Source organism: Meles meles, chromosome 4, assembly GCF_922984935.1.
Source record: "Meles meles chromosome 4, mMelMel3.1 paternal haplotype, whole genome shotgun sequence".
In the NCBI taxonomy this organism is placed as follows: Eukaryota; Metazoa; Chordata; class Mammalia; order Carnivora; family Mustelidae; genus Meles; species Meles meles.
In genome coordinates this window covers 139,134,304-139,159,714 of record NC_060069.1, presented here as the reverse complement: position 1 = coordinate 139,159,714, position 25,411 = coordinate 139,134,304, and the positions used below count along the sequence as shown (strand labels likewise).

At 38.3% G+C, this 25,411-nt stretch overlaps 1 protein-coding gene and 1 long non-coding RNA gene across 4 annotated transcripts in view; one reads left to right on the top strand and one right to left on the bottom strand.

Annotated features, from left to right (window-relative positions):
- Nucleotides 1-24,554, bottom strand: LOC123940932. Of its 2 annotated transcripts, XR_006818116.1 has the most exons (4): nucleotides 24,333-24,554; nucleotides 6,511-6,709; nucleotides 4,162-4,211; nucleotides 1-2,619 (listed from the first exon to the last, which is right to left on the bottom strand). It is a non-coding gene; the product is annotated as an uncharacterized LOC123940932 (long non-coding RNA). The 2 variants fall into 2 exon arrangements; XR_006818117.1 differs by lacking the exon at nucleotides 4,162-4,211.
- TMPRSS15 (transmembrane serine protease 15) overlaps nucleotides 22,521-25,411 on the top strand; it is a 118,019-nt gene continuing 115,128 nt past the window's right edge. For both annotated transcript variants that reach the window (XM_046003930.1, XM_046003929.1), the window contains exon 1: nucleotides 22,521-22,821. In XM_046003930.1, coding sequence (XP_045859886.1) covers nucleotides 22,677-22,821 — 145 coding nt within the window. In that variant the 5' untranslated portion in view covers nucleotides 22,521-22,676. The remainder of the gene's footprint in view (nucleotides 22,822-25,411) is intronic.

The following is a 25,411-nucleotide window of genomic DNA, read 5'->3' as shown; positions in this document are numbered from 1 at the left end:
TTCTCTTCCTACTTGTGATCTCTGTCTCTCAAATAAATAAATAAAATCTTAAAAAAAAAGTTTTAAATTATTTATCTATGTTACTACATAAGTAATTTTAAAGATTAAGAAATAACTTATGATTCACATATATGGAAGCTAATAATAGAAACAGATACAACCCATGAGAAGCCAAAGAATGGTTGCTTCTTCAGCATAAGAAATGTTTTAGTTTAGTTTAGTTTAGTTTAGCTTTGCTCAATGAAATTTATATCATGGTTTTTTGTTTTGTTTTGTTTTGTTTTTTTACTAACCTCTTGATTCTTTAACTTTATTCTTTAGGGGTGTAAGAAATATTGCAATCTATGCAGTCTTTCTTTAAGCACTGAAACGCCAGACAGCAGATAAGATTTGAAAACCTACTATCTATAATTTTAAATTCAGATTTGACTGTGGAGTCCTTCTACCAGGCAGATTTGCTGATTGCAACAAAACGTGGATGGCCAATCAGTATGAATGAAAATTTCAATAAGAATACTTTCCTGCTGGCATACAGCTAGTCTACTACAGTTTAAAAAGATTTAGTATTGACATTCCAAAGACATCTTCCATGAATTTTGGCTAATTTGTGGACAGATACTGTTTGCATAGTATCAGTCATCACTGATAGGGATTTCCTTTCCCTTAAAATCTCTGGCATCTTATTTTCTTTACATTCTATTAAGGTTCATTTGTTTAATTTCTTCACTGTTTCTACTGCTGCATTTTTATCAAGAACACATAAATGGCATGCAACTTAGTAGTGACGTGTTCTTTACTTCCTTTGTCTAGCTGTTGGATCTGCTCATAGTTCACAGCTTTCACAAAGCGTAATTCACTCATTTGTATAGTCCTTTTTTCCCTCCCTGATCCTTTCGTCAGCTCTTCACATGAATCTGCAGAGCCGGCATTACTTAGCTCTGACTCTGAATTAAACCTATCAGGGACTTGCTTATTTTTTGCTTCTTATTTTAAGCAAAAAAAAGCATCACGGTTTTTATGAATCAAAAGACTAATGAGCCCATCTGTCATATTTTGCAAGAATGCCACAGTGAATCACTTTTTCTGACTTTAACTGGCACTGACTTTAACAAAATTACTACATGTAAATAGACTCACTGAAATGTCAAAACAAGAGTGCTGCATAAAGGACTTTCTCCACAATGTTTGGCTAGGCTTAGAGTTTATGAGACAATCAGGAGAAGTTTGAGCATCAGGGTTTAAGCAAGATGTCTTGGATTTGAAGGAGGTGAAGAGGAACGTGAAATAGCCAGAAAAACAGGATCTTCTCTCAAGTTAGCAGAGGTTATGATGTTTGGAAATTATTGCTGAGGTAAATAGGAGCCTAAAGAATAAATGTAATACATACTGTCTGGGTGGCTCGGTTGGTTAAGCATCTGCCTTCTGCTCAGGTCATGATCCCAGGGTGCTGGGATCAAGCCCCGTGTTGGGCTCTGTGTTCAGCAGGGAGCCTGCTTCTCCCTCTCCCTCTGCCCACCGTTCCCCCTGCTTGTGCTCTCTCTCTCTCTGTGTCAAATAAATAAATAAAATCTTAAGAAAAAAGAATAAATACAGGCCTCAGATAATACTAGAAATCTATTGTTAAGAACTTTTACTTTTTAAAGACTAAGAAACCTCTGCACCAAACATGGGTTTGAACTCATAGCCCCACGATCAGGAGTCACTTGGTCTATTTACTGAGGCAGCCAGGTGCCCTGGGGAAGAACTTTTAGAATAGTTGCTTTAGAGGTAGAAAATTTAGTGGCTTGGGATACCTGGGTGACTCAGTCAGTTAAGCAGTTGCCTTCAGCTCAGGTCATGATCCCAAGGTCCTGGGACTGAGTCCCACATCTGGCTCCTGGCTGAGCAGGGAGTCTACTTCTCCCTCTGTTTGCTGCTTCTCCTGCTTGTTGTCTCTCTCTCTCTCTCTCTCTCTCTCTCTCTGGTAATGAAACAAGTAAAATCTTAAAAAAAAAGAAAAAAGAAAAAAAAAGAAAATTTAGTGGCTTTCCATCTGAGAACTTGTGAAGGAATTCTCTTTCCACTAAAACATCTAGTCAAACTACTGACACTAGGCTGAAACTAATTTCTACTTTAACTAAAGCACACTTGAACCTCTCCTTTTTGCTTTCCTATATGATGATACTTCACTGAATTTTTCAAGAGGGAAGAGGATGACGATGAAGATGAGGATGATAACCCAACATGACTAAGTGATCATAATGTCCTGGCATTACGCCAAACACCTTGAGCTCTAATCTGTCAATATCAAGGAAGACTTCTTTTTATAAAGAGTCAGTATCTTTGTTTCATAAAGACATGTATCAGTGAGGGTCCTATCAGGGAAGGGCAACCACAACCAGTGAGCATTATACAATAAGGAATATATGTTAGGGATTAGGCCCTCCACAATCATGAGAGAACCCATAGAAGGAAAGATCAAGAACGATCAGGAAAGATGGGGTTGGAAAATCAGAGAAAGGTCACTAACAAGGAATCCCAGACAAGAGCAGATGAATTCTGTAGAGCGTTGTTGCCTCTATTGGGAGTGGCCAGGCTGTAGATCAGCAGGGCAGGGATTGTTGTGAATAAAATTCGAACCTAAAATGAGAGAAAGAAAACCAAATAAGAACATATGAGGGCAAACCCGAACGCAGGAGGATACACTGAAATCCACACCTGTCATTAACTCCTTTCTTATTGTTTCTAAACCTTTATGTGGCCTTGCGGGACCTGCCTTGGGTGACCCGCAGAGGAAGAAGGGGATCTTTCCCCTTGGCACTGTGTATAAGCCCGGCCCACAGTTTAAAGAACCTGAAAGAGCTCTAGGCTCGCTGTGACCCCACGCCAGTGACATGAGCCAGCACATCAGCAAGTCAGGAGAGCTGCAGTGAGGCCTGGCACCAACCTTCTAGCTTGCTCGCTGATATTTCTCATCTTTCTTCCAACTCTCACAAATTCGGGGCATGCAGGTGGCTCAGCCAGTTAATCACCTGACTCCTGATTTGGGCTCAGGTCATAATCTCAGAGTTGTGAGACTGAACCACAACTGGGGCTCCATGCTGAGCATGGAGCTTGCTTAAGATTCTCTCTCTCGCTCTCCCTCTGCCCTTGCCCCCTCCCTCCCTTATACCACACATGAAAACTCTCTCTCTCTTACTCTCTCTCTCTTCAAAAAAAAAAAAAAAACAAAAAAACAAAAAACAAAACAAACAAACAAACAAACAAAAAACTCACAAATTTTTCTTGTGGCCTGCCTAGCCTGGACCTATACAGAAAAAAAGAATTTGGAAAATAAAGTTTAGCTAAACTAACACATATGAAACCATTGAATTTATGGTTTAGATCCAGACTTCCTAAATCTGTTTCCTGAAACTGGTGCTTATTAGCTCTGAGACCTTAGGCTAGTTACTTTAATGTTCTGTGCCTCAGTTTCCACATCTCTAAAGTGGAAACAATATTAATACTTAACCCAGAGGATTATTGTGAAAGTTAAATAAGTAAATACATGTAAAGTTCCTAGAATTACACATAACATAGTAAATGCCCTTATATGTAAATAATTATCTTAATATGTTTTGCCTCATGTTGCCCTATTTTCCAAATAATCTTATGAAGTAGTAGCTTGGGAATCTGCTCCCAAATTACATGCTGCTTCTCTGAGTTGATTTTTCAAAAATCAAACACATGTATGATAAAACATCAAGATGTCAAGAGTATCACCTTCCCTTTATTTTCTATTAAGGATAATACATTGCTTTCAGCCCTCTGCCTGAAGGCAGAAATACCAGTAGTCTGAGAAGTCTTTTGCCCAAAGCTGGTATTGTAATTTTCAGGGGACATAACTGAAGGGATGTATCAACAATAATTTCCTGAGGGCAATGAAGGTTAAACTTAAAACCCGTGTTGAAATCTACTTACAGTCTCCACAGGACTTAATCCATTAGCTTCCCTGGCAAAATGTTATGTCAGAAAAATCCTGCTCAGACCTTAAGCAAAGGATCAACCCATTCTATAACTAGATTAAGGAGAAGTGCGTTGGATAGACTGCAAGTAGAGTCCCTAAACAAAGGTATGGGAATTGAATATGTTGTCTATTTTTCTTTAACGAAATTGTGGAGTTATCTACAAAAACTCACTGACCTTTGGCATGCCTAAATTAAGAGCACTGAGGTTGATTGTATCCGTGAATCCTAAGAAAGAGAAAAGGTGGTTATCTGACCAAGGATAAGAAAATCTTATCTCAAAGAAGAACTTTTTTGAGGATTTCCCTTAATGGTTAGGTAATTATTATCCCCCTGATATTGATAAGGAAACTGATGTTCAGAGAAATGATGTAACAACTATCCACAGTTTCACCATTAGTAACAAGAGGCCAAGATTTGACCCAAAGAAGTAAGACTCAAAGCCAGTGTTTTCAACCTCTGTGCAAACTCTTCCTCTTTTCCCTTTACCGTCAGGATGGAGCACTGAAAACAGTGACCACGGTCTTGAAACATCAAATTCCAGATTCCTCTGCGCAAAGACCGAGTGCCCATTTGAAATGTTTAATATATTGCATGTTTTTATACCATGGTAGGTCACATTAATCCTATATTAGTGCTGTTTCAACACTAGTATTTATTAGTATTAATGTTACTATTAATATCTTCAATATTAGCATTTGTTAGTATGTAGTGTTTCTCCATATTAGCAGTATAGTCTGTAGCCAGGTAGTGGCCCTACATCAGATTTTTTTTTAAGATTTTATTTATTTATTCGACAGACAGAGATCACAAGTAGGCAGAGAGGCAGGCAGAGAGAGAGAGGAGGAAGCAGGCTCTCTGCTAAGCAGAGAGCCTGATTTTGATTCCAGCTGGATCCCAGGACCCTGGGATCATGACCTGAGCTGAAGACAAAGGCTTTAACCCACTGAGCCACCCAGGCGCCCCCTGCATCAGATATTTAAAGTAAGGGTCACAAAAAAGAATTTCTGAGTTTCCTCCCAAGCTTACTCTTTGATAATTCTGTTATATATAACTCTGTTTTATAACTTTAATGTGCACATAAGTCTCTGGGTATCTTCTTAAGATGAAGACTCTTGGTCAATAATTCTGGGAGTGATTCAGCATTTCTAACAAGCTTCCAGATGATGTTCAGAGACTAAACTCTTAGTGTTGAAGATAGAAGCTCTCCAAATTCTTCCCATATACTTCTTGTCGGAGAGAGGGAGGAAGTACATGCACCAGAAAATGCTTTGGTTATATTGCCAGGACTCACTGCTGTGATGTCTGGAATGGTGCTGAGTGTTATCTACATGGTGAAGCCCTCTGGCAGTATTCTCCTTGCTGCCCAAGCCTGGCCATGCTGCTTGTACTTAGGAAGTCGAAGATCAAAAGCTCATTTCATATCTAGCAAGATCAAATGTGCTTGTTTTACGTTAGAAGTCCTGTTATAGTAGGATATCATTAAGAATAACAATTATCACTAAATCAAATTGAAAATTGTTTTAGGTAATATATAGGTTTTTACCATGTGCAAAGTACTTACTGCTAGTGGTTAATTTGACCCCCACCAAAACCTGTAATTTTTTACTGTATCTTCCAAATGTTGAAGATCTTTTTTTTAACCACATAGAAATAGCAAATTCAATTGAATTTCTATCCAAATGCAGAGTATTTCCCAGTGACCTAAGAAATAAAATAAGGAAAAGAAAAGAGATCCCAGTAAAGCTGGGTAGTGTTGTTAAGGACTGAATAGTTGTGTCCCTCCAAAATTGCTGTATATAAATCCTAACTCACAGTGTGATAGTATTTGGAAGTTGGGCCTTCAGGAGATGATTAGTCATTGATTTGGTAAAGCCCTCAGGAATGGGATTAGTGCTCTTAGAAAAGAGACTCCAGAGGGAGGCCTGGGTTCTGCAGCCCATTAAGCATGATTCTTAGTTTCGCTCAGGTTGTGATCTCAGGGTCATGAGATCGAGCCCTACAGAGCCAGCTTGAGAGTCTCCCTCCCATTCATGCATGTTCTTTCTCTCTCTCTCAAATAAATAAATAAATCTTTAAAAAAAAATCAAAGAGACTGCAGAGACCTCTTCTTACTCTTCAGGCATGTGAAGATACAATGAGAAAGTGGCTGGCTGCAACCTGAAAGAGCCCTAACCATACCTAATCGTGCTGACACCCTGATCCCAGACTTCAGACTCCAGAACTGTGAGAAATAAATTTCTGATGTTTATAAACCACCCACTCTCTGGGATTCTGTTGAAGTCGCCTAAAATTATTCAAATAATGGCTTTAGAAATGTTCTTTAGTGTTAGTCTAATCATAACTCAGCAATGTAAAGCTGACTCACATTGTCTCACCCAAACCATTCATTGTATACGTGCAGAAGCTAACACTTGAAGAATTCAGTAAGTTATTTAAGGTAAAGATGGCAGAAGCAAGAAGGGAACATTAGATTTTTGACTTCTGGTGTTCAGAAAAGAGCATCCCTCCATTTGTATTTACATACCTTCAATAGTTACGGTATCAGTGAGGATAGGCTACTTTATGCTGCATTAGAAAATGACTCTCGGGTCTCAGTGGCACACAACAACAAACATCTATTTCTTGCCCATGTGGCATACCCAAAGTTGCTCAGCTGTGATTCTGCATCACCTTATCTTCATTTTGTGATCCCGGTTGGCAGAACAACCCTATCTGGGAGATTGCTGTTCCCATTGTAAAGGGAAGAAAAATAAGTTACTTTTACTCACATGTCATTAATCATGAAAATCACCTAATATGTCAGAATATATTATTCACCTGCTGGGAGGAACACGTTAAGGGTCAGGGACAACCTTGATGTCAATGGAGCAGAGAAGGTAGGTATACATACTATTTTTAAATGATACAATCCTCTCCAGGTACACATGGTAGAACTCTGGTGCTTTTGCATAGATCGAGCATTTACAGCATATGCTCTAAACAGCCCATATTCAATCCATCTTCCGTCCCTGGTGGTTCCAACTGCAGCAGGGTTTTCTAGCAGATTGGTCAAGGTTATTTTGAAGTATTTAAATGAGGGGGGAGCCTGGGTGGCTCAGTGGGTTGAAAGCAGAGGCTTTAACTCAGGTCATGATCCCAGAGTCTTGAGATCGAGCCCCCGCGGGGAGCCTGCTTCCCATCCCCCCTCTCTGCCTGCCTCTCTGACTACTTGTGATCTCTGTCTGTCAAGTAAATAAATAAAATCTTAAAGAAAAAAAAGAGAGAGAGAGAGAGAGAGAGACCACTGGGATAAAAAGACATTTCCATCCTCACAAAACTGAAAGAATGTAGGCGTGCAACTGCCTGAGGTCATGATCCCACCTTCTCTGGAACAGTCTGAAGAAATAAAGACAGGCAGAGCCATTCAAGGGCCAGACAGAGAGTCCTGGCTGGATAGGATTCTGGATCCAGAGTGCTGAAGGACGCCTGGGTGGCTCAGTGGGTTAAAGCCTCTGCCTTTGGCTCAGGTCATGATCCCTGGGTCCTGGGATCAAACCCCGCATCCGGCTCTCTGCTCAGCAGGGAGCCTGCTTCCCTTCCTCTCTCTCTGCCTGCCTCTCTGCCTACTTGTGATCTCTGTCAAATAAATAAATAAAATGTTTAAATAAAAAAATAAATGAGAAGATTCCCTCCTGTGACCTAAGAAAACAGCTATAAGTAGCAGCTACACCATTTTATAGTTGATAGATTATGGAGCAAAATGATACATAGATCACTTCAAAAAGATGAATGGGCAGGAGAGCAGGGATGACAGATGATTGGAGAGGCGCCATGTTCTCTGTGTCAACAAGACGTATGTAGGAACCCCCAAGTACTGGAAGATTGACTCAGATTAAGTTATAGCCCAGCCAGCTGATGGACACAGGTGGATAATTCCACTCTTGCAAAGATATGACCACTGTCACCTCTACATATGTGACGATAAAATCATTAGGATTTTATAGCACTAGCTGCAGAATGATATTCTTATTTTAGGTCTCTACAGTTACAGCAGATAAAAATGGTAAGAGATGCAGAAAAGGCCACAGGACACTTTTCAGAATAAGGTCCTTGCCTCCTTATGTGTAATCCATAGAAGCAGGGGATCCCTTAGATCTTCTGTTTTGGATATGGACTGCCAGCTAGTATGGAGTGTAAATTAATGGATACAATGAATCCAGATGGGAAGGTCTGTTTGGGAGAGATGGTGAGTTCTCTCACATTGATTGGTCATGAGCAGGAGAACAAATAAGTAACACATTTAGTTATCTTCCAGTGCTGAAGAAGGAGACCAAGATGCAAAGTAGCTGTTTTACCGAAATTACTTGGCAAGCTCACCTTTTCTCAATTACTCTGCTAAGGACAGGCAGGTTCCTGAAATTTTTCTAACAAACTCCACATGAAATTAATATAGCATTTTTGGCAGCTATATTCCAGTTGTGTGTGGAATATATATGTGTATATGTTTTTGTATGAATGTGTATGTAATGTGAAATGAATGTGTATGTGCATATGTATTTGTGTAAGCATGTGTGTATATGCTTATGTGTGTTTTTGTACATGTGAATGTGTATACATGTGTGTGTTTGTGTGCACATAGGCTGAAGTTCTGACACAGAGAGCTGTTTATGATAACAGCACTGTCCTAATTATTTCCCTAATCTGGATCAATTCACATTGAGCAAGTTACTTTCTGACAGTCTATCCGGATCATTTCACTGAAGAGTTCGTTTTATTTTCTGGATAAGAAACATCTAAAGGACACAGATGTCTGAAGGGTTTAAGCTCTATTTTTACTGCAGGGTTATTGAGTTTGAATGTAATCGAATTATGAACATACCAAATCTTGTTCAGCATAGATACTAGCTTATGTAGAAATAATCTTTTTTTTTTTAAATATTTTATTTATTTGACAGAGAGAAATCACAACTAGGCAGAGAGGCAGGCAGAGAGAGAGAAGGAAGCAGACTCCCCACGGAGCAGAGAGCCCGATGTGGGGCTCGATCCCAGGACCCTGGGATCATGACCTGAGCCGAAGGCAGAGGCTTTAACCCACTGAGCCACCCAGGCGCCCCTATGTAGAAATAATCTTAAAATGTTTCAAAAAATAGTTTTTTTTAAATAATCTCCTTCTATTGAAAGGAAACACATTAGCTACTTTAATTGCACATTTAAATTATATAACTATGTTTTGGGATCTCTCTATAATCTCTCTGTTTATTCTTTATCTCCAGAGATCTCAGTTTGGCTTTCATTGAACCTACTGTTTTTCTTTGGCAGAACATGTTTATATAAGGAAGACAACAGCAGGATTATGCAAAATGCTGGAATGGTTTACTGCTGCCTTCTTACCTTCACAAAGCAGAGACTCTTGGGTTGAATTTTTAACAAAATATTTTTGGTGAAAAGGGGTAAAATATTTAAAACCAAAATATGAAATAAATGGTGGCTAGACTTACATGTCCAAAATCTTGAAATTGTTTTTTTTAAGTGTTTATGTAAAATTTGGCTGAAATGTTACAATTGACATGACTTCTTTTTTATTACAGTTTGCTCTGTATTTGCTCTAAGTTAAAATTGCTACCTCACACATAAACATTTATTTTATAATTAATGAAAATGTAAACTGATATGGTCATTTTGCCATTATCTTCATAGAGAGTTGACTGGCAACTTTCTTTCAAATCAACCTGATATGAGTGGGTTTTGTCTTCAGAATGAATTTCTTTAAACCTCATTAAAACAACATAATGATTACAGAAAATGTGTTCACAATAGTACGTTGTGCATTAACAGAGTATGTGTTAGAAGGTAGGCTCAGGGACAGTACAGTATACCCCAAACTGAGAAGGCACTTCGAGACCAAAGCAGGTGACTCCATACAGGTAACACAGAGGTTTTGTTTGTTTGTTTGTTTGTTTGTTTTAATTGAGGGTAATTTACTGCAAAGGGGGATCAGGCAGGTGATGATCCCAGCAGCTGCCTAATTATTCACCGCAAAGTATGGACCTCAATCCACAGATTTTTTATAGAGCGGGAGGGTGGGGGGGACACAGGCAGAAGGGCATCTTAGTGGGATCAAGGGACTCACATGCACCTTGAAGGGTTTGCATGCACTTAATTGACAGCTAACCTTTAATTAGATCTTATGGCACAAACTGTGTGTCAGGAAGGGAAAAGACTGTGTTATCTCTAACAGAGTCCTGAGAGGCCAAAGCAAGCCTCTCCCTCTCCCAGGCTTGGCAGGCATTTCTGAGTATATGTATATGTTAATCTCCAAGGGGCTCAGAACACACAGCCCCAAGAGAGGTCATGGAGCCAACGTGAATGAGATGGAGAACAGAAGTTGGAGTCAGTACTGTCAGAACTCCCACAACATGAAATGTATATATTCTTGAATGAATAAGCTTATCATGTTCAGTAGCAAGAGATAAAGAAAGTCAAAAGCTCCAGATATTTTAAAGCCAAAAGCAATAGCAAGACATGTTTTCAATGCTTTAGAATATGCTACAAGTAGTTTCTGACTTTATCAAAGGATTTCACATTTTGGCTAAATATTAGAATTTAGTGGACCAAACAATATTATCTCTACTTTGTCAATGATATAGACAAATCACAGAGATCCAGTGTCCTTAAGATACTATTGCAAACCAGGGAAGTGGCCTCTCAAAACAACTGTTTTTTATTACCAGTAAATACACACATTTCCAGTGTCCAAAAGTTATTTAGGATGACTAAATTCTAACCTAGAATATTCTGGAAAATTAAGGGCTAAAAAGGACTGTAAATACTTTAAAATTATAAGAATTATGAAAATTTTAAAAGAAACAAACAAAAAATTGACATTTAACATTGACATTTTAACATTCTAGTGATAATCTATTAAGTTCAGAACTAATACATTCTTACACTAGAATGCTTACTCATGGAAAAGGAAAACATCAGTACACTTATAATGAAAGGATTTCTACTTTCAAATTAATAAATACTTTCTTTTTTTATTCTTATTAACATATATTATTTGCCCCAGGGGTACAGGTCTGTGAATCATCAGGCTTACACACTTCACAGCACTCACCATAGTACATACCCTCCCCAATGTCCATAACCCAGCCACCCTATCCCTCCCTCCACACCCCACAGCAACCCTCAGTTTTGTTTCAGGAGATTAAGAATCTCTTAGGTTAAACTTCCTCCATGTCTCATCTTGTTTCATTTTTTCCCTCCCCATCCCCAAATTATTTCTAATTTTTTTAAAAGTGCATCATGCATTCTGTTGAAATCCATGTAAAACTGTAAAAATACTGTAAAAATGAGGTAAGGAAGTAGTAAGTTGATTAAATACAACAGATGTTTGTTTTCCTCTGACATATGAGCCCAGATATGAAGAGTCAGGACTGGTGGCTTTGTTGTGCCATTCACAAGAAAGAGCTTCTTTTAACAGAGAAACCAGTCTTTGTGACTAGAGCAGAAGGTGGTTTTCTTTCCAAATCGTGAAGCCTGAGCCCAGTTGGCAGAACACAGAGGTCAAAAGCGAAGCGCAGGGGCGCCTGGGTGGCTCAGTGGGTTAAGCGTCTGCCTTCCGCTCAGGTCATGATCTCAGGATCCTGGGATGGAGCCCCACGTCAGGCTCTCTGGTTGGGGGGCGGGGTTGCTGCTTCCTTCTCTCCTTCTGCCTGCCTCTCTGCTTACTTGTGATCTTTCTCTCTCTCTCTCTCCCTCTCTCTCTCTCTCTCTCTGTCAAATTAAAAAAAATAAAATAAAATAAATCTTAAAAAAAAAAAAAAAGGCAAAGCGCAGAGATCCGCTTTCCCGGTTCTGTCCCACATTGCTCACTCATGATGTGAGATGACAGACCGCACAACCGTACTCAACAAAGGGATCCAAACGGGCAGAGGGGACACCCTACAGCAGACAATCAATCACTGAAGATGACGCTGGACTCAAGAGCCCTTACCCACTCTCTGCTATTCTCTGATGAGAAAGGTGAGGGTATGGGAGGGGCAGTAAACCACCTTCTTTGTTCTTCAAATAAGGAAAGCCTATAGGATGGGACAGGGGGTCAATCAAGCACAGGATGAGAATGCAGGCTAGTTTTAGATCTCTGTGCCTAAGGAAAAAAAACCAGCAATGACAAGGAAAGAGTTTCCAAGGCTTACCCCCATTTTATAGCTTTTAGGAGGGAAAAATAAAATTCCAGCAAGACTCCTCAAGGAGAGGATGCAGATGTTATACATATCACCTTCTCCCATAGCCCATCCTCCTGAACATAATCACATGAATTGAAAGAAGAGTGAAGGGGCGCCTGGGTGGCTCAGCGGGTTAAAGCCTCTGCCTTCCACTAAGGTCATGATCCCAGGGTCCTGGGATGGAGCCCCGCATTGGGTGCTCTGCTCAGCAGGGAGCCTGCTTCCCTCTCTCTTTCTCTGCCTGCCTCCCGCCTACTTGTAATCTCTCTCTCTGTTAAAAACATAATAAAATACAATCTTCAAAAAAAAAAAAAAAAAAGGAAAGAAAGAAGAGTGAAAACCAGGGGCTGTTGCTGGTGGCCCAAGATGAAACTCGGTGAGTTTCTTCACTAGGGAAGGGGGAAATGAAAATAGGGAAGGATCGTGTTTATATAAAACTACTCTTAGTTTTGCACAATCTCTCCATGGATCTAATGTAAAAAATCTAACTTACCATATACTTGGCCTGTGTAATTCTTACGTCTAACCAACTTCAACTTCACCAAACTCATGCTTCTGCCATTGACTTTACCATCCTTAACTAATAACAATAAAGCTGTATTCCTGGTTGTAAGGACCTATTTAACCAGAGGCTTCCATTAAGGTTAAACAACAACCTTGTTGTTTAACCCTTAAACTGTCCCTGCTCCCCTTCCCCCAGGGGGACTGACTTAAAAACAAGTCCTGGAAATCAGCCCCAGGTAACAGAGCCCAGATACAAGGGTGGGTCAGGCCAGGTGGAGACATCCTATCACTGGGGGGATGCATACTGTCTCCCTAGTTACCAAGGAGTATGGGCCCCACCCTTTGGGAGCCTTTTGGGTGCCAATTCTAACCAAGGTGGGATAGGCTAGGTCAAAAGTCTACTATAGGGTAAATTGTAATTCAGTTGGTCACCTAACATCACTGTGCAGCTTTCTCTGTGTGTTACAATCTCATTGGCCACCTGTGTGTGGCCAGGCCTGACTGCATGGCCTTTGCCCTTAAAAGCTAGTCTGTGGGGGCGCCTCGTGGCTCAGTGGGTTAAAGCCTCTGCCTTTGGCTCAGGTCATGGTCCCAGGGTCCTGGGATCAAGCCCCACTTCGGACTCTCTGCCTGGTGGGGAGCCTGTTTCCTCCTCTCTCTCTGCCTGCCTCTCTGCCTACTTGTGATCTCTCTCTGTCAAATAAATAAATAAAATCTTAAAAAAAAAAAAAAAAAAAAGAAAGAAAGAAAAGCTAGTCTGTGAAGCAGAGAGAGTTCACCATCTCTGTAAGAGGTGCGGCCCTGGCCAGTCAGTTTGATTCTTGATGCTTGGCGCAAAATAAAGCTTTGCTTGACCTTCGCTTTATATCAGTCTCGCTCCTTTAATCACAGACCCATTTTTTTTTGGGGGGGGGGCATAACACTGGTTACTCTGAGCTCTTTTATTTTTACTGTTAATAGTCCTAACTCTTAGCAGCAGCAGCAAGAAACATTCATCAAACATAATTGTAGATACAATGCATTACTTTAGCAAAAGCTCCCTTATATACCTGGTTATTTTCATCTAGAAACTGAAAGTAATAATAATAAACGAGAAGCAAATAATATTCATATGAAGAAGCTATGCATCTACTTAGTAAAAAAAAATATTACCCAATGGATTTATTTGGGTGATAGCTAAAAAGGCTGAGTCATAAAATGAAATGCAAATTTTTACTTGAGAACTTTGAAGCCTAGATCAGGCCAGGAAACTTCAGTTTCCTGAACTCAATGATGTCCTAATTGGATCTTATCTTTATCCTTTCAGTTAGGAAGGAAAAGGAGATGAGCTTCTGGAACTATTTTAACAACAAGACAGTGAAAACTGAGCCAGTTGATGTGGAAAACTTACTCTGTGAAAAAAGTAAAGCCTGATACAACACTTTGGTGATGATAGGGCAATTAGATTAAAAACCACTGAGAAAATTTGAGGCTGACTCTCTTTCAATATCAAAAAGTCTTTTGACTTCCAGACACTAAGATGATTAAAGTTAAAAAGTAACACGGCGAGATTAATCCTGCTTCAGTCGCTGCTGTAGCTGGCACAACAATGTAAAATCATGGGGCTGTGAACTGGTTAGGATCCTGAATGTATAGGGGGTTTCTTTGAAAATGACCTAAACTAGCAGCTGATAGGCAAGAGCCTGCTGATATTTTTTCAAAGCTCCCTACTAACCGACTAAGATGCTATAAAAAGTGTGGTAACCCCTACTAGGAAAAACCAATCTCTCACAGCCTAGTTCATTTTTCTTTCCTGAAATACAGGTCTATTTTTGAATACTGCCATCAATAGAGTTCTCTCCTTTGGAACAGTTAAGTGCTATGCAGTTCAGCATGTTCTGGTATAATACCTTTTATTCAAAAGTTTCATAATCCACTTTACAGACAAAAGTAGATTAGGGAGATAGGCTTGGTGAGAGGGACTTTCCGAAGACAAGGGAAGAAGCTGCCTGCCCCCTGGAGCAAGAACAAAGACTGAAGAGCTGGGAAGCAGAATTTGCATCAGCAAAAGGGAAGTAAATACAATCTCCCTGTAGTCCAGGAGAGAAGGATAAAAAGAAGCTGCAATGAAAATGGAAGGTCGATGGGAGATAAGAAACAAAAGAGCTTAGGAAAATGTTTTAAAGGACGTTATCTCCCAGGGCTGATTTTTAGGTGAATCTCAGAAAGAAATCTGGGAAAGAAAGGCTTTTTTAATGTGAAGACATATAAATCATACCCGTTGGAAGGGATCATAAAAAATCATAAAGTCATGAAATTTTAGAAATGAAAGTGATTTTAAGATCAGCAATTCATGCTCCAGATTCGAAAACTGAAGCTCGGCAAGAAGTTTAGTAAATGCCCACAGTTGCATGAGGGGTCAATACCCATATGTAAAGGTGGGTCTACCGTCTACCTGTCTAGTGCTTTTTCCACTTCTCACCACCGCCTTTGAATGGCAAACACATTTTTTTTCCGATTCAATGAGTAGAGTTTTGCCATTTTAGACAGACTGTTCCAGTGTGTGGCGTTAAGAGCTTTCCCCTACTCTCCAGCAGAAAGTAGTAGAGGATTCTGACTCCTAATCAATTAACTCCTGTTAATTGATGCGAGAGATTCCTATTAATTAAACAGATGTATAGTCTGTTTGTGTTTGGTTTTCACGTATACTTCCATAAAACAGTATTCAGCTGAAAATACTGTACATATATGAACTCAGTTATATCAGATTCTTCAGAGCCAGGAAGCTGTGATGTGACATCTAAATGAATGTTTTAGGGACACCTGGTGGCTCAATTGGTTAAGCAGCTGTCTTTGGCACAGGTCATGACTCCAGGGTCCTGGGATCAAGCCCCAAATGGGGCTCCCTGCTCACTAGAGAGTCTGCTTCTCCCTCTCTTCTCTGCCTGCAGCTTTGCTTACTTGTGCGCTCGCTCGCTCTCTGTCAAATAAATAAGATCTTTAAAAAAATAAACAAATAAAAGTAAACGAATGTTTTACGTATAGTGTTAGCTGACATAAAATCGATGTAGTCTTTAAATCAGAAATTACACCGATGTGGGAATCACTATGTTGTAAACCTGAAACTGGTAACATATTGTGTGTCAACTCTGCGCCAATTTTAAAAAATTACATGAGATGGATTTTTGCATCAAGTCTGAATTAATACTGAAGTTTGAAACGTAAAAGTACATAGCATAAACTTTGTCCTATTACAAGAATATTAAGAAGCTCAATATGGCTTTTTTTTTTTTTGCTATCATTCACCTACAAACCCTCTCCTCCCCATCAGTACTTTTTATCAGTACTGATAAAAAAAGAAAAGAAAAAGAAAACTCAAAAAGTTTCTAATTTTTATTAATACCTTGCAGTTTGTAGAAAAGCAGGTCAATTTGGTGAGTAGACAACCTGAGAGAAAGGAAGAGAAAATATCTCAAGAGTAGCAACTCTTAATGGCCAGTGATTGTCCATGGATCTCAGTGGAGATGAAACCATTAGCGCTTGTAATTTCTCAAAGCTGCTCACCTCCTTGCAGAGAATAGTGTGCAGCACAGAGTCAACCCACACACATTCACACGCAAAATAAACCCCACATGACTACATAGGGACCTCGGTACAGAGTACTCAAAAAAATTTCAGGGAGAGAAAGGAATTTAGCTTGTATATAGCTGCCCTCCTCCCTCACCAACTTCCCCTGACCCCTTAGTTTTCAAAACAAGAGAAGGCATATAGTATGCATATCTCAGACTCTAGCTCATGTGAATATAAGCAGAATTCTCCCACTCTATGGGGAAACTATGGGAAAGGGCCTAAGCAGGACTGTCTAAGTGAAGCGTGAACGTGATAAAAGGAAATTGCATAACAGCCATGTGAATATAACTCAGAAAGAGGAAAGGGAGAAAGAGAGATGACAGTATTAAAATAGTGCCAAGAAACTAAACCTGGAAGCAAGTTCAACCAAAGGGAAGTTTCCTATAGCATGATTATTCTAGAATAAGTTAATAAGAAAATGAGGTCAAGACAATAAGAACTCAATAATATGATAATAAAACACACCATTAGATTAAGAGAGAAAAAGATTATAATTAAGAAAACCAATAGCAATCTGAAATCAACAGCATTACACAAAAAAATTAGCAGCAGCAGCAGAAAACACAGAGTTGAACATGGCATATAATTAAAATGTATAAGGGAGTTATAGACACCATAACAATTAGGACAAAAGTATAGATATAAAGGAATGACAAGAGAATTCAATACAAAGAAAATTGGACTCCAACCCCAGTAAGACATCTGGTAAATTGAAGTTAAAAAAAAAAAAATCAAAACTTCAATAAAGGAACCTTAATTTTTAAGTGAAAGGGAAACTGGAAAAGGTTCGCCACATTCCAAGAAAACTCCGTTCAGATTAATCATTGCCCATTTATTCTCTATTGAACGTCAAATACGAAAAAAATAATTCTCTAAGTATTCAGGCAGATATAAAACACGTCATATACAGAAGTAAGATCCAGGGTTAGCTTTAGACATTTCCACCATTACATCCTGTGTCAGAAAAACAGTATCGGAAAAATATCTTCAGAATTCCAAGACAAAAATAAACTTGTCATTTGCCCACACATACAATCCCTAGAAAAGGATACTTTCTTTTTCAAGTATGAAAGAGGAAGGTTTCTCACATGCAAACGAACTCAGGGAATATAGACTCCATCAGCCAGCCTTTCTAAAAGTAATTTGAAGACAAAAACAAGCAAACAGCTGGTTGATGATGATATACATGCAAGGATGAATGATGAATGATGAATGGAACAGGCATAAAAGAGGACTAGTTCAGTCTCAGGCCGGAGAAGAGCAGATGAATAGCAACAAGCTTCTTAGGGAAAGACAAGATGGCACCGAATTTTTATACAGAGACTAATTTTTCTTAAGGGTCAAAACAATAGAAAGCAATATCCAGTAAGCAAATCTCCTGGATTATAGTACCTAAGGATCTTTATTGAAAAGATACCTAGGGCGCCTGGGTGGCTCAGTGGGTTGGGCCGCTGCCTTCGGCTCGGGTCATGATCTCAGGGTCCTGGGATCGAGTCCCGCGTCGGGCTCTCTGCTCGGCGGGGAGCCTGCTTCCCTCTCTCTCTCTCTCTCTGTCTGCCTCTCTGCCTACTTGTGATCTCTCTCTCTCACTGTCAAATAAATAAATAAAAAAAAAAAAAAAAAAAAAAAAAAAAAAAAAAAAAAAAAGAAAAGATACCTAATAATATTTAAAGGCCTACTCCCCCATCCTTTTTTTTTCCTTTTTTAAAGATTTTATTGATTTATTTATTTGAGAGAGAGTGATAGAGAGATGAGCACAAGCTGCAGAGTGAGAGGGAGAAGCAGGCTCCCTGCTGATCAGGGAACCAGATGCGGGGCTCCATCCCAGGACTCAGAAAATGACCTGGGCCGAAGACAGATGTTTAGCCAACTGAGCTACCCAGGTGCCCTCATCCTTTTTTCTAACCCAAGGTATTTACTAAATATTCCTCAGACTTTGTACAAAGAAAGATCACTCTCTTAGTGCAATGCCTAAAATATGAAAAGGCTTACCAACTAGATATTAGAATAATATGTTAAAATTATATGGGAAGTCAAGGAAAAGAAATATACCAGTCTTGGAGATAAGCAAATGTGAATTTCTTAATGCTCTGTCACCTTTGAACCATGAATCACTTAAGTGAGTTATGTGTTAATTGACTTATTACACTGGGCATGTGGACTTATTTTCAGAGAGGGAAAAAAAAAATCTGCAGAAACTCCAAAAGTATTCTTGCTGAACAATATAGATTTTTTTTGTTTTATATCATTTTTTAGTTTAACCGTATTCAAGAAATTTGTTTGATAACAACCCAGTTATGGGAAATTATTTAACAGTGAAAGCTGCTGGAATTGATCACATTGTGCTGAGTAGTGAAAAAAATTATCTATAAATGTTCATGGCTTTAATCTAGAGCCCTCTGCAATTACTACTACTGACCCTTGCACAGTCAGAGTATAAAATCACATACTTGTTGGGGATTCTGAGTGGCACAGCTGGTTAAGTGCTTAACTCTTGGTGATCTCAAGGTCCTGGAATCGAACCCCAAGTGGAGCACCACGCTCAGCATGGAGTCTGCTTGAGATTTTCTTTCTCCCTCTTACTTTGCCCCCTCCCCCTCCAGCTCTCTCTCTCAAATAAATAAATCTTTTAAAAAATCACACAGTTGTTGAGCAAATACATAGATTATGATAGGCACCATGAAACTTAACCTCTGGTTCTTCTGCTTCTGTAACATTAACTAGAGCTTCATTTTCTTAGCTGTGCTATTTTTGTCCTTTCATTCATTTCAGGCAAAGATATTTATAACCCATGGGGCGCCTGGGTGGCTCAGTGGGTTAAAGCCTCTGCCTTCGGCTCAGGTCATGATCCCAGGGTCCTGGGATCGAGCCCTGCATTAGGCTCTCTGCTCAGCGGGGAGCCTGTTTCCCTTCCTTTCTCTGCCTGCCTCTCTGCCTACTTGTGATCTCTGTCTGTCAAATAAATAAATAAAATCTTAAATATATATATATATATATATATATTTATAACCCTCTCGTAAGAGCCCCCAAAGCTTTAGCATTGACTCTACCTATCCCATCTCTCACCATCTTCAAGTCTTTTCCTCCTTCATTCTTCACCAAACCAGAAACTATCGTTCCCATCACTGAAACGGCCACAATTATTTCCCCACTGAAAGCTTCATCTTGACTATTAATGATGCTTACCTACCCAGAGCTACATATTCTCTTATTCACCATCCCAAACGTATTATACCTATACTCCTTCTAGATCATCTTAGCTTTTATGGTTAAATATTTTAAACGTATGTTTAAAATAAATGTTTTACTCTCCTGTAGATATTCAAAGACTTCTATTAAGATGGGGGGGAGGGCTTTTCTGTAATTTCTACATTTCTGAAGTAGGAAATTCTATGCATAAAATTCCAAAAATTTAATGAGCATTTAATAAAGAAGAAAATATCACAAGAACTTCAATCACATGCTTCCCTTTTCAATATATGTGCAATGGCGAAATGCAGAATAGCATTAACTCGTATGTCCTAATCATCTAGCTTTGTCATTAATGGTTCACTAATTTATTTCAAAATTTTAAGAGAACTAGCACAATACAAATACTGTTGAAGCCCCTTGGGCTGGTATACCATTTCCCCCTTCCTGCTTAAAAGTTACTACTCCTTAGTTGGAATAACTTGGAGAATTTTCCTCACTGTCTCACACTATCCCCAGCAGGGTTATGTTCCTGAGCCCATGGGGTAAATGGCTTGGTTATACATAAAAGCCTTTATTGGCTTTATTTTTCCCCCTTTATACTTCCCAGCTTCTCTCATAGACTTTCCTTAGGTGGCCCCCCAAATAAATTTAAGAAATCCATACAAAATCTTTCCCTCAATTCTGTACTGTTGTAGCCAAAATAAAACAACCATAGTTGGAAGAAAGAAGAAAAAAAAAGAAAGAAAAAAAAAAAAGAAAACCTCTTCTAGTATGTGTCTTGATTTTTACTTTGTTTTTGATAAACTTTGTTTCAAAAAAAAAAAAGGTGTTGTTGGGGTGCCTGGGTGGCTCAGTCGGTTAAGCATCAGGTCATGATCTCAGGGTCCTGGGATTGAGCCCCAGGTAAGGCTCCTTGCTCAGTGGGGAGTCTGGCTTGTCCTTCTGCCCCTCCCCCTACTCATTCTCTCTCAAATAACTCTGTGATGAGCTTTATTATCTGGTAGAACAAGTTCTATTTTATTTTACTAATTTTTTTTTAATTTTAAGACATGTGATTTGTTGTTTTTCACATTGACCTGTTTGTCTTATTTTAGTCTATCCTTCAGAAATTATTGTCTCTTTTAAAGAAAGCTATTTGCTCACTCATTTTAAGTATGATTACTGTAAGTGTATAATTTGAAGAGAATGTGTAATATGAATGCTGATTTCATTTCTGAACCTAAGTATATAATTTTTAGTTCTCAATCTTATACGTAATGTATTTTTACTCTGCGCTTAGAGTAGAATGTGTGAATTCATTGTGCTCACTTCTCCTTCCCTTCTATAATAAAGTCCAAAGAAATATAACAAAGTTCTACTTCATTTTCTGAAAAGCAATTTCATCTGCATCAGCTGTAATGCAGAAAACAGTAATTTTACTTCCAATTTCTTGGCTCCCCAAATTCACAGGTCACTCTTCAGTCTCCAACTTTAGTGAAGGGTCTGGCCTATTATTAGAATCATCTCCCAGAATATAAGTAACATGAACGTGTCCCAACACCATCAGTAGTATCTCTCACTCCATGCAGACTTTAAAGGGTGGAACAAGATAATTGGTATTAATTCAGTTAAATAAAAAATATAAATGTATTCCATGAAATGCACTTAATTTTTATATCCTAGTTTTTATCAGCAAGGATTTCAGAGTACAACATACAATTCTCTTCTTTCAAGAAGAAAGAAAAATGGGGGTGCCTGGGTGGCTCAGTGGCTTAAGCCTCTGCCTTCAGCTCAGGTCATGATCTCAGGGTCCTGGGATCGAGCCCTGCATCAGGCTCTCTGTTCAGTAGGGAGCCTGCTTCCCCCACTCTCTCTGCCTACCTCTCTGCCTACTTGTGAATCTCTGTTTGTCAAATAAATAAATAAAATCTTTAAAAAAAAAAAGAAAGAAAAAAGTGGAAATGGTTAATACTTATTGCAGCCTATTATAATATGCCACAATTTCAGTGTATTAAAGCCCTCTGATTAAGGCCTTCCTCATCTCTGGCCAATTTCACTTACCAGGACAAAAGGCAAACTGGTTTACTTCTGAATAGGTTTGGTTTTACCTATTAATTTTCAATTCTAGAGTCATTGCTTACTCAAAACATGGAAGTTCCCATCCCATGATAAACTGTTCTTTAATTATTAGAAAACAGTCTTGATTTTCCCATAAAGTATAGGTTTACCATTGACCTGTTCTCTAAACTCTTCTCTTATTACAATTAGCATGTTTAAAAAGATGAAGTTCAGGAACAAGTGAGCAATGTCTTCCCCACCCAGAATACTTTCTTAAAATAGAAACATTTTTTTTTTTTTCCCTCTCTGAGCAGCTACTCCCATTCACTGGTCACCATACAAGGCCATAAAGAGTAGACATGCGATGCCTTGTTAAAGTAGACTTTCCTTTAAGTTAAATCAATACTACCTAACATTGCATGACTTCACATGGGTGATACAATGAAGATTACAAAATCTGTGATTATTTCAGTAGGAAATGCATATATGTGTATACAAATAAACACACACACACACACACACACACACACACACACGGAGGAACAGGGATGGAGGAAGGGAAGGAGGAGGAGGGTGGGGGAGAGGGAGAGCGAGATCTATTAACATGTATGTTGGGCTTAATACATACCTGTACATAAAAGTTATTTTTAGAATGTCTACACCTACCTAGAACAGGAGAAATGCCATAATAATGACCTGAGTCAGAGGGTAGAAGGTTGATCTGTTAGAGAGTCTCTTCAAATATCAAGTACATCTGCCCGATGACTAATTTGTTTGCCATGAATTTCACATTTTTCTTACTAGTTCTCGAAATGATAGTGTCATTTTTGTTTACAACATGCATTTAATTTCATTCACCTCAACAAATGGTTCAGGTGATTAACATTTATAACTCTGGACATATCTTTACTCATTAATATCTTCTTAAAGATTAACCACCCTTTTTAAGCTATTTAACATATAGAGACGTAATGTTGCTGAAGAGACATACACAACTCATTTATGTTGATTAGTAACACTGTAACACTAAGGTAGACTCATGTAGTCGCTTTATAAATCCTAGACAGCTTGAGAGGTTTTGAGCTCTGATAGGCTGAAGCCTCTATATTCTTTTCCAGTTCTTAGATTAGAAAAGCCAAAAATGGTGTCAAAAAGAAATAAACCTTCAAGGCACCTTTCTCTCAGCACCTATGAAGTTCTGTTCGCAGCTCTCTTTGTCTTATTGGTGGTCGTCTGTGCTGGACTATTTGCAGTGTCCTGGCTGGCAATCAAGGAATCAGAAAGAGGTAAGTCCCTTGGGTTTGGCTGCTGAAGCAGTTCCCAGATGAATGTGCCCATTTTAATCTCAGTTCTCCCTCCAATATGTTTTATTCATCGCTATACTTTCATGACAGGATATCTATGTTCCATTCAGATACTTTCGGTAGTTCACTTCATAGAATATTGGAAAATTAGCTCATGTATAATTTGAATTTAATTCAAAATTCAAGCATGAGACTAAGCTTTTAAAATGAAAAGTGTTAAGTTTTTAACTTGAACTATAACAAAGTAGCTTTCACAGCCCCTAGATTCCTTCTGATATGATTTAAATCATAAACATATTAAAATATTGTTGACTGGTCAAGTCAATAAATAGGCAAGGTTAAAGAAAATACATTGCTTATTTCTAAAGAACAATATTTTCATGTTCTTATTAGTCCAACGATTTGAATTGCAACAATATAAGGGGGCTTGGATGTAATTGTAGACTTAGAAAGATCTCAAGATGCCTGAATAGCAATTTGCAATGAATAGAAATAGGAAAAAGTAACTATTATTTAGAGTTAAATTATCTATACCAGAAGATTTTCAATGATCTTCAAATGTATTCTTTTCTTACAACAAACTTATGAGTTAGTTGTTATAGTTACCCTCATTTTATTTGTTTGTTTGTTTTTAAAGATTTATTTATTTATTTCAGAGAGAAAGAAAGAAGGATAAAGAGAGCACAAGTGGGAAGGGCAAAGGAAGAGGGAGAGAGAGAATCCCAAACGGACTCCGCTTCCTGATGAGACCTGAGCATACTTGGGGTTCAGTCTCATAACCATCAGATCATGACATGAGCCAAAACCAAGAGTTGGATGCCTAACCAACTATACCACTCAGGTGTCCCATAGTTACCCTCGTTTCATCGGTGAAGAATCAGAGGCTAATTTAAGTAACTTCTTAAATGCACATCAGTACTTAACAGTTTTATAAAATAATTCCAATACAATCTCATTTAAATACTATAGCTATCTACAAGGGATGTATTTTAGGAGAAAGAAGATTTGGGGTTTTTTATGCAGAGGTTCACTTAGACAAAGCGGCTGCTTTGGTTTTACTTAAATGCTGTAAATAACCAGAAGGATATGTAATCATTTTAAAGTCCATTGGAATCTTTGATTCTCAATGAAGGTACAAAAGCTATTTTATAAGAAAAATTAAAATAAATATTTATAAATGTTAACATGATTTAATAATGAACAACTAAATATAAAAAGAGTTGAGTTAAATCTGTAATAGAGCTCTAGAAGGCATAAGACATGCTACCTTCCATACACTGTGTTACTTTTTATTGATAATCATTTTAGACTTACGAAATGTTGCAAAAATTGTAGAGTTCTTACATAACCTTTTCCCAGCTTCCCCTAATGTCAGTATCTTATATATCCATAGTATAGTAGGCACAACCAAGAAACTAACATCGGTAGAGTATTATTAACAGAACCACACATTTTAATCACGTTTTACCAGTTTTCCTACTAACGCTCTTTACCTGCTCAAGATCCAAAGCAGATTCCTACACAGGATTTAGTTATCCTGTTCCCTCAGCCTCCTTCAATGCAGGACAGTTCTTCAGTCTTTCCTTGTCTTTCACATTTAAACATGCGAATCTAAATGTAATTTTGAGTATTTAAAAACAAATAAAATGACATAAATGATAAAAGTTAATCAATTATGCAATGATAGCTGTTTAGACTGAATGCCATTTTATTGCTTGAAATATTATTTCTAATGTTCCTTCTGGACTGGGAAGCTTGGCGTCAATATATGACAGATCCTGCGTTCTAAACTGTATCACACCTATGTCCAAATTCCAAACCTGTCACTTACTAACTTTATCACCTTGGGAAACTTTCATAGAGAATCTTAGTTCCAATTTCCCCACAGGGGAAAAGAAAAAATAACATCTCATATTACAATGTGAGAATTATGTATCACTATTAATACATTTGCAAAGGATTTCATCATTGTGTCTCAGTTGAAGAGTCTCATTTTAAATTTGAATATATATCAAAAAAGATATTCTGATAAAGGGATTACGTGAGACTTGATGGCACAATTTATCACCCACATTTATATTCAATTTGTTGCCTTTCCCCTTACACTTTCTTATATTGAGTTAATACACTTTCTGCGACATTCTCAGTAACTTCTCCAATAACAATGGTCACTATCTAATGGCAAAATGTCATACATGCCAACTTTATCATTATTAGAATAAAAGAAGTAATTTCAAGTCTATGTTTCAAAGTAACACACACACTGAAACCTTCACAGCAATCCATTGTAGAAAACCAACAGTGTCCCTGGATGCTAGGTGTTTGAGGAATATCTGAAAGCAACTACAGAACTTTTAAAACTTTTAATGGTCCATTTCTCACCATGAATCCCTGAATCAGTTCCTAAAATTGGTGAATGTTTATCCCTTATCTTCCAACAGGAATCTCAGTAGTTACACACACACACACACACACACACACACACACAGAAGCTTGAACTGTGGGGTAGAATGCAAAGAAAGAAAAACAAATTAGTAGGATAAAGAAGACTATTTTTAATTCTGTAAAAGAA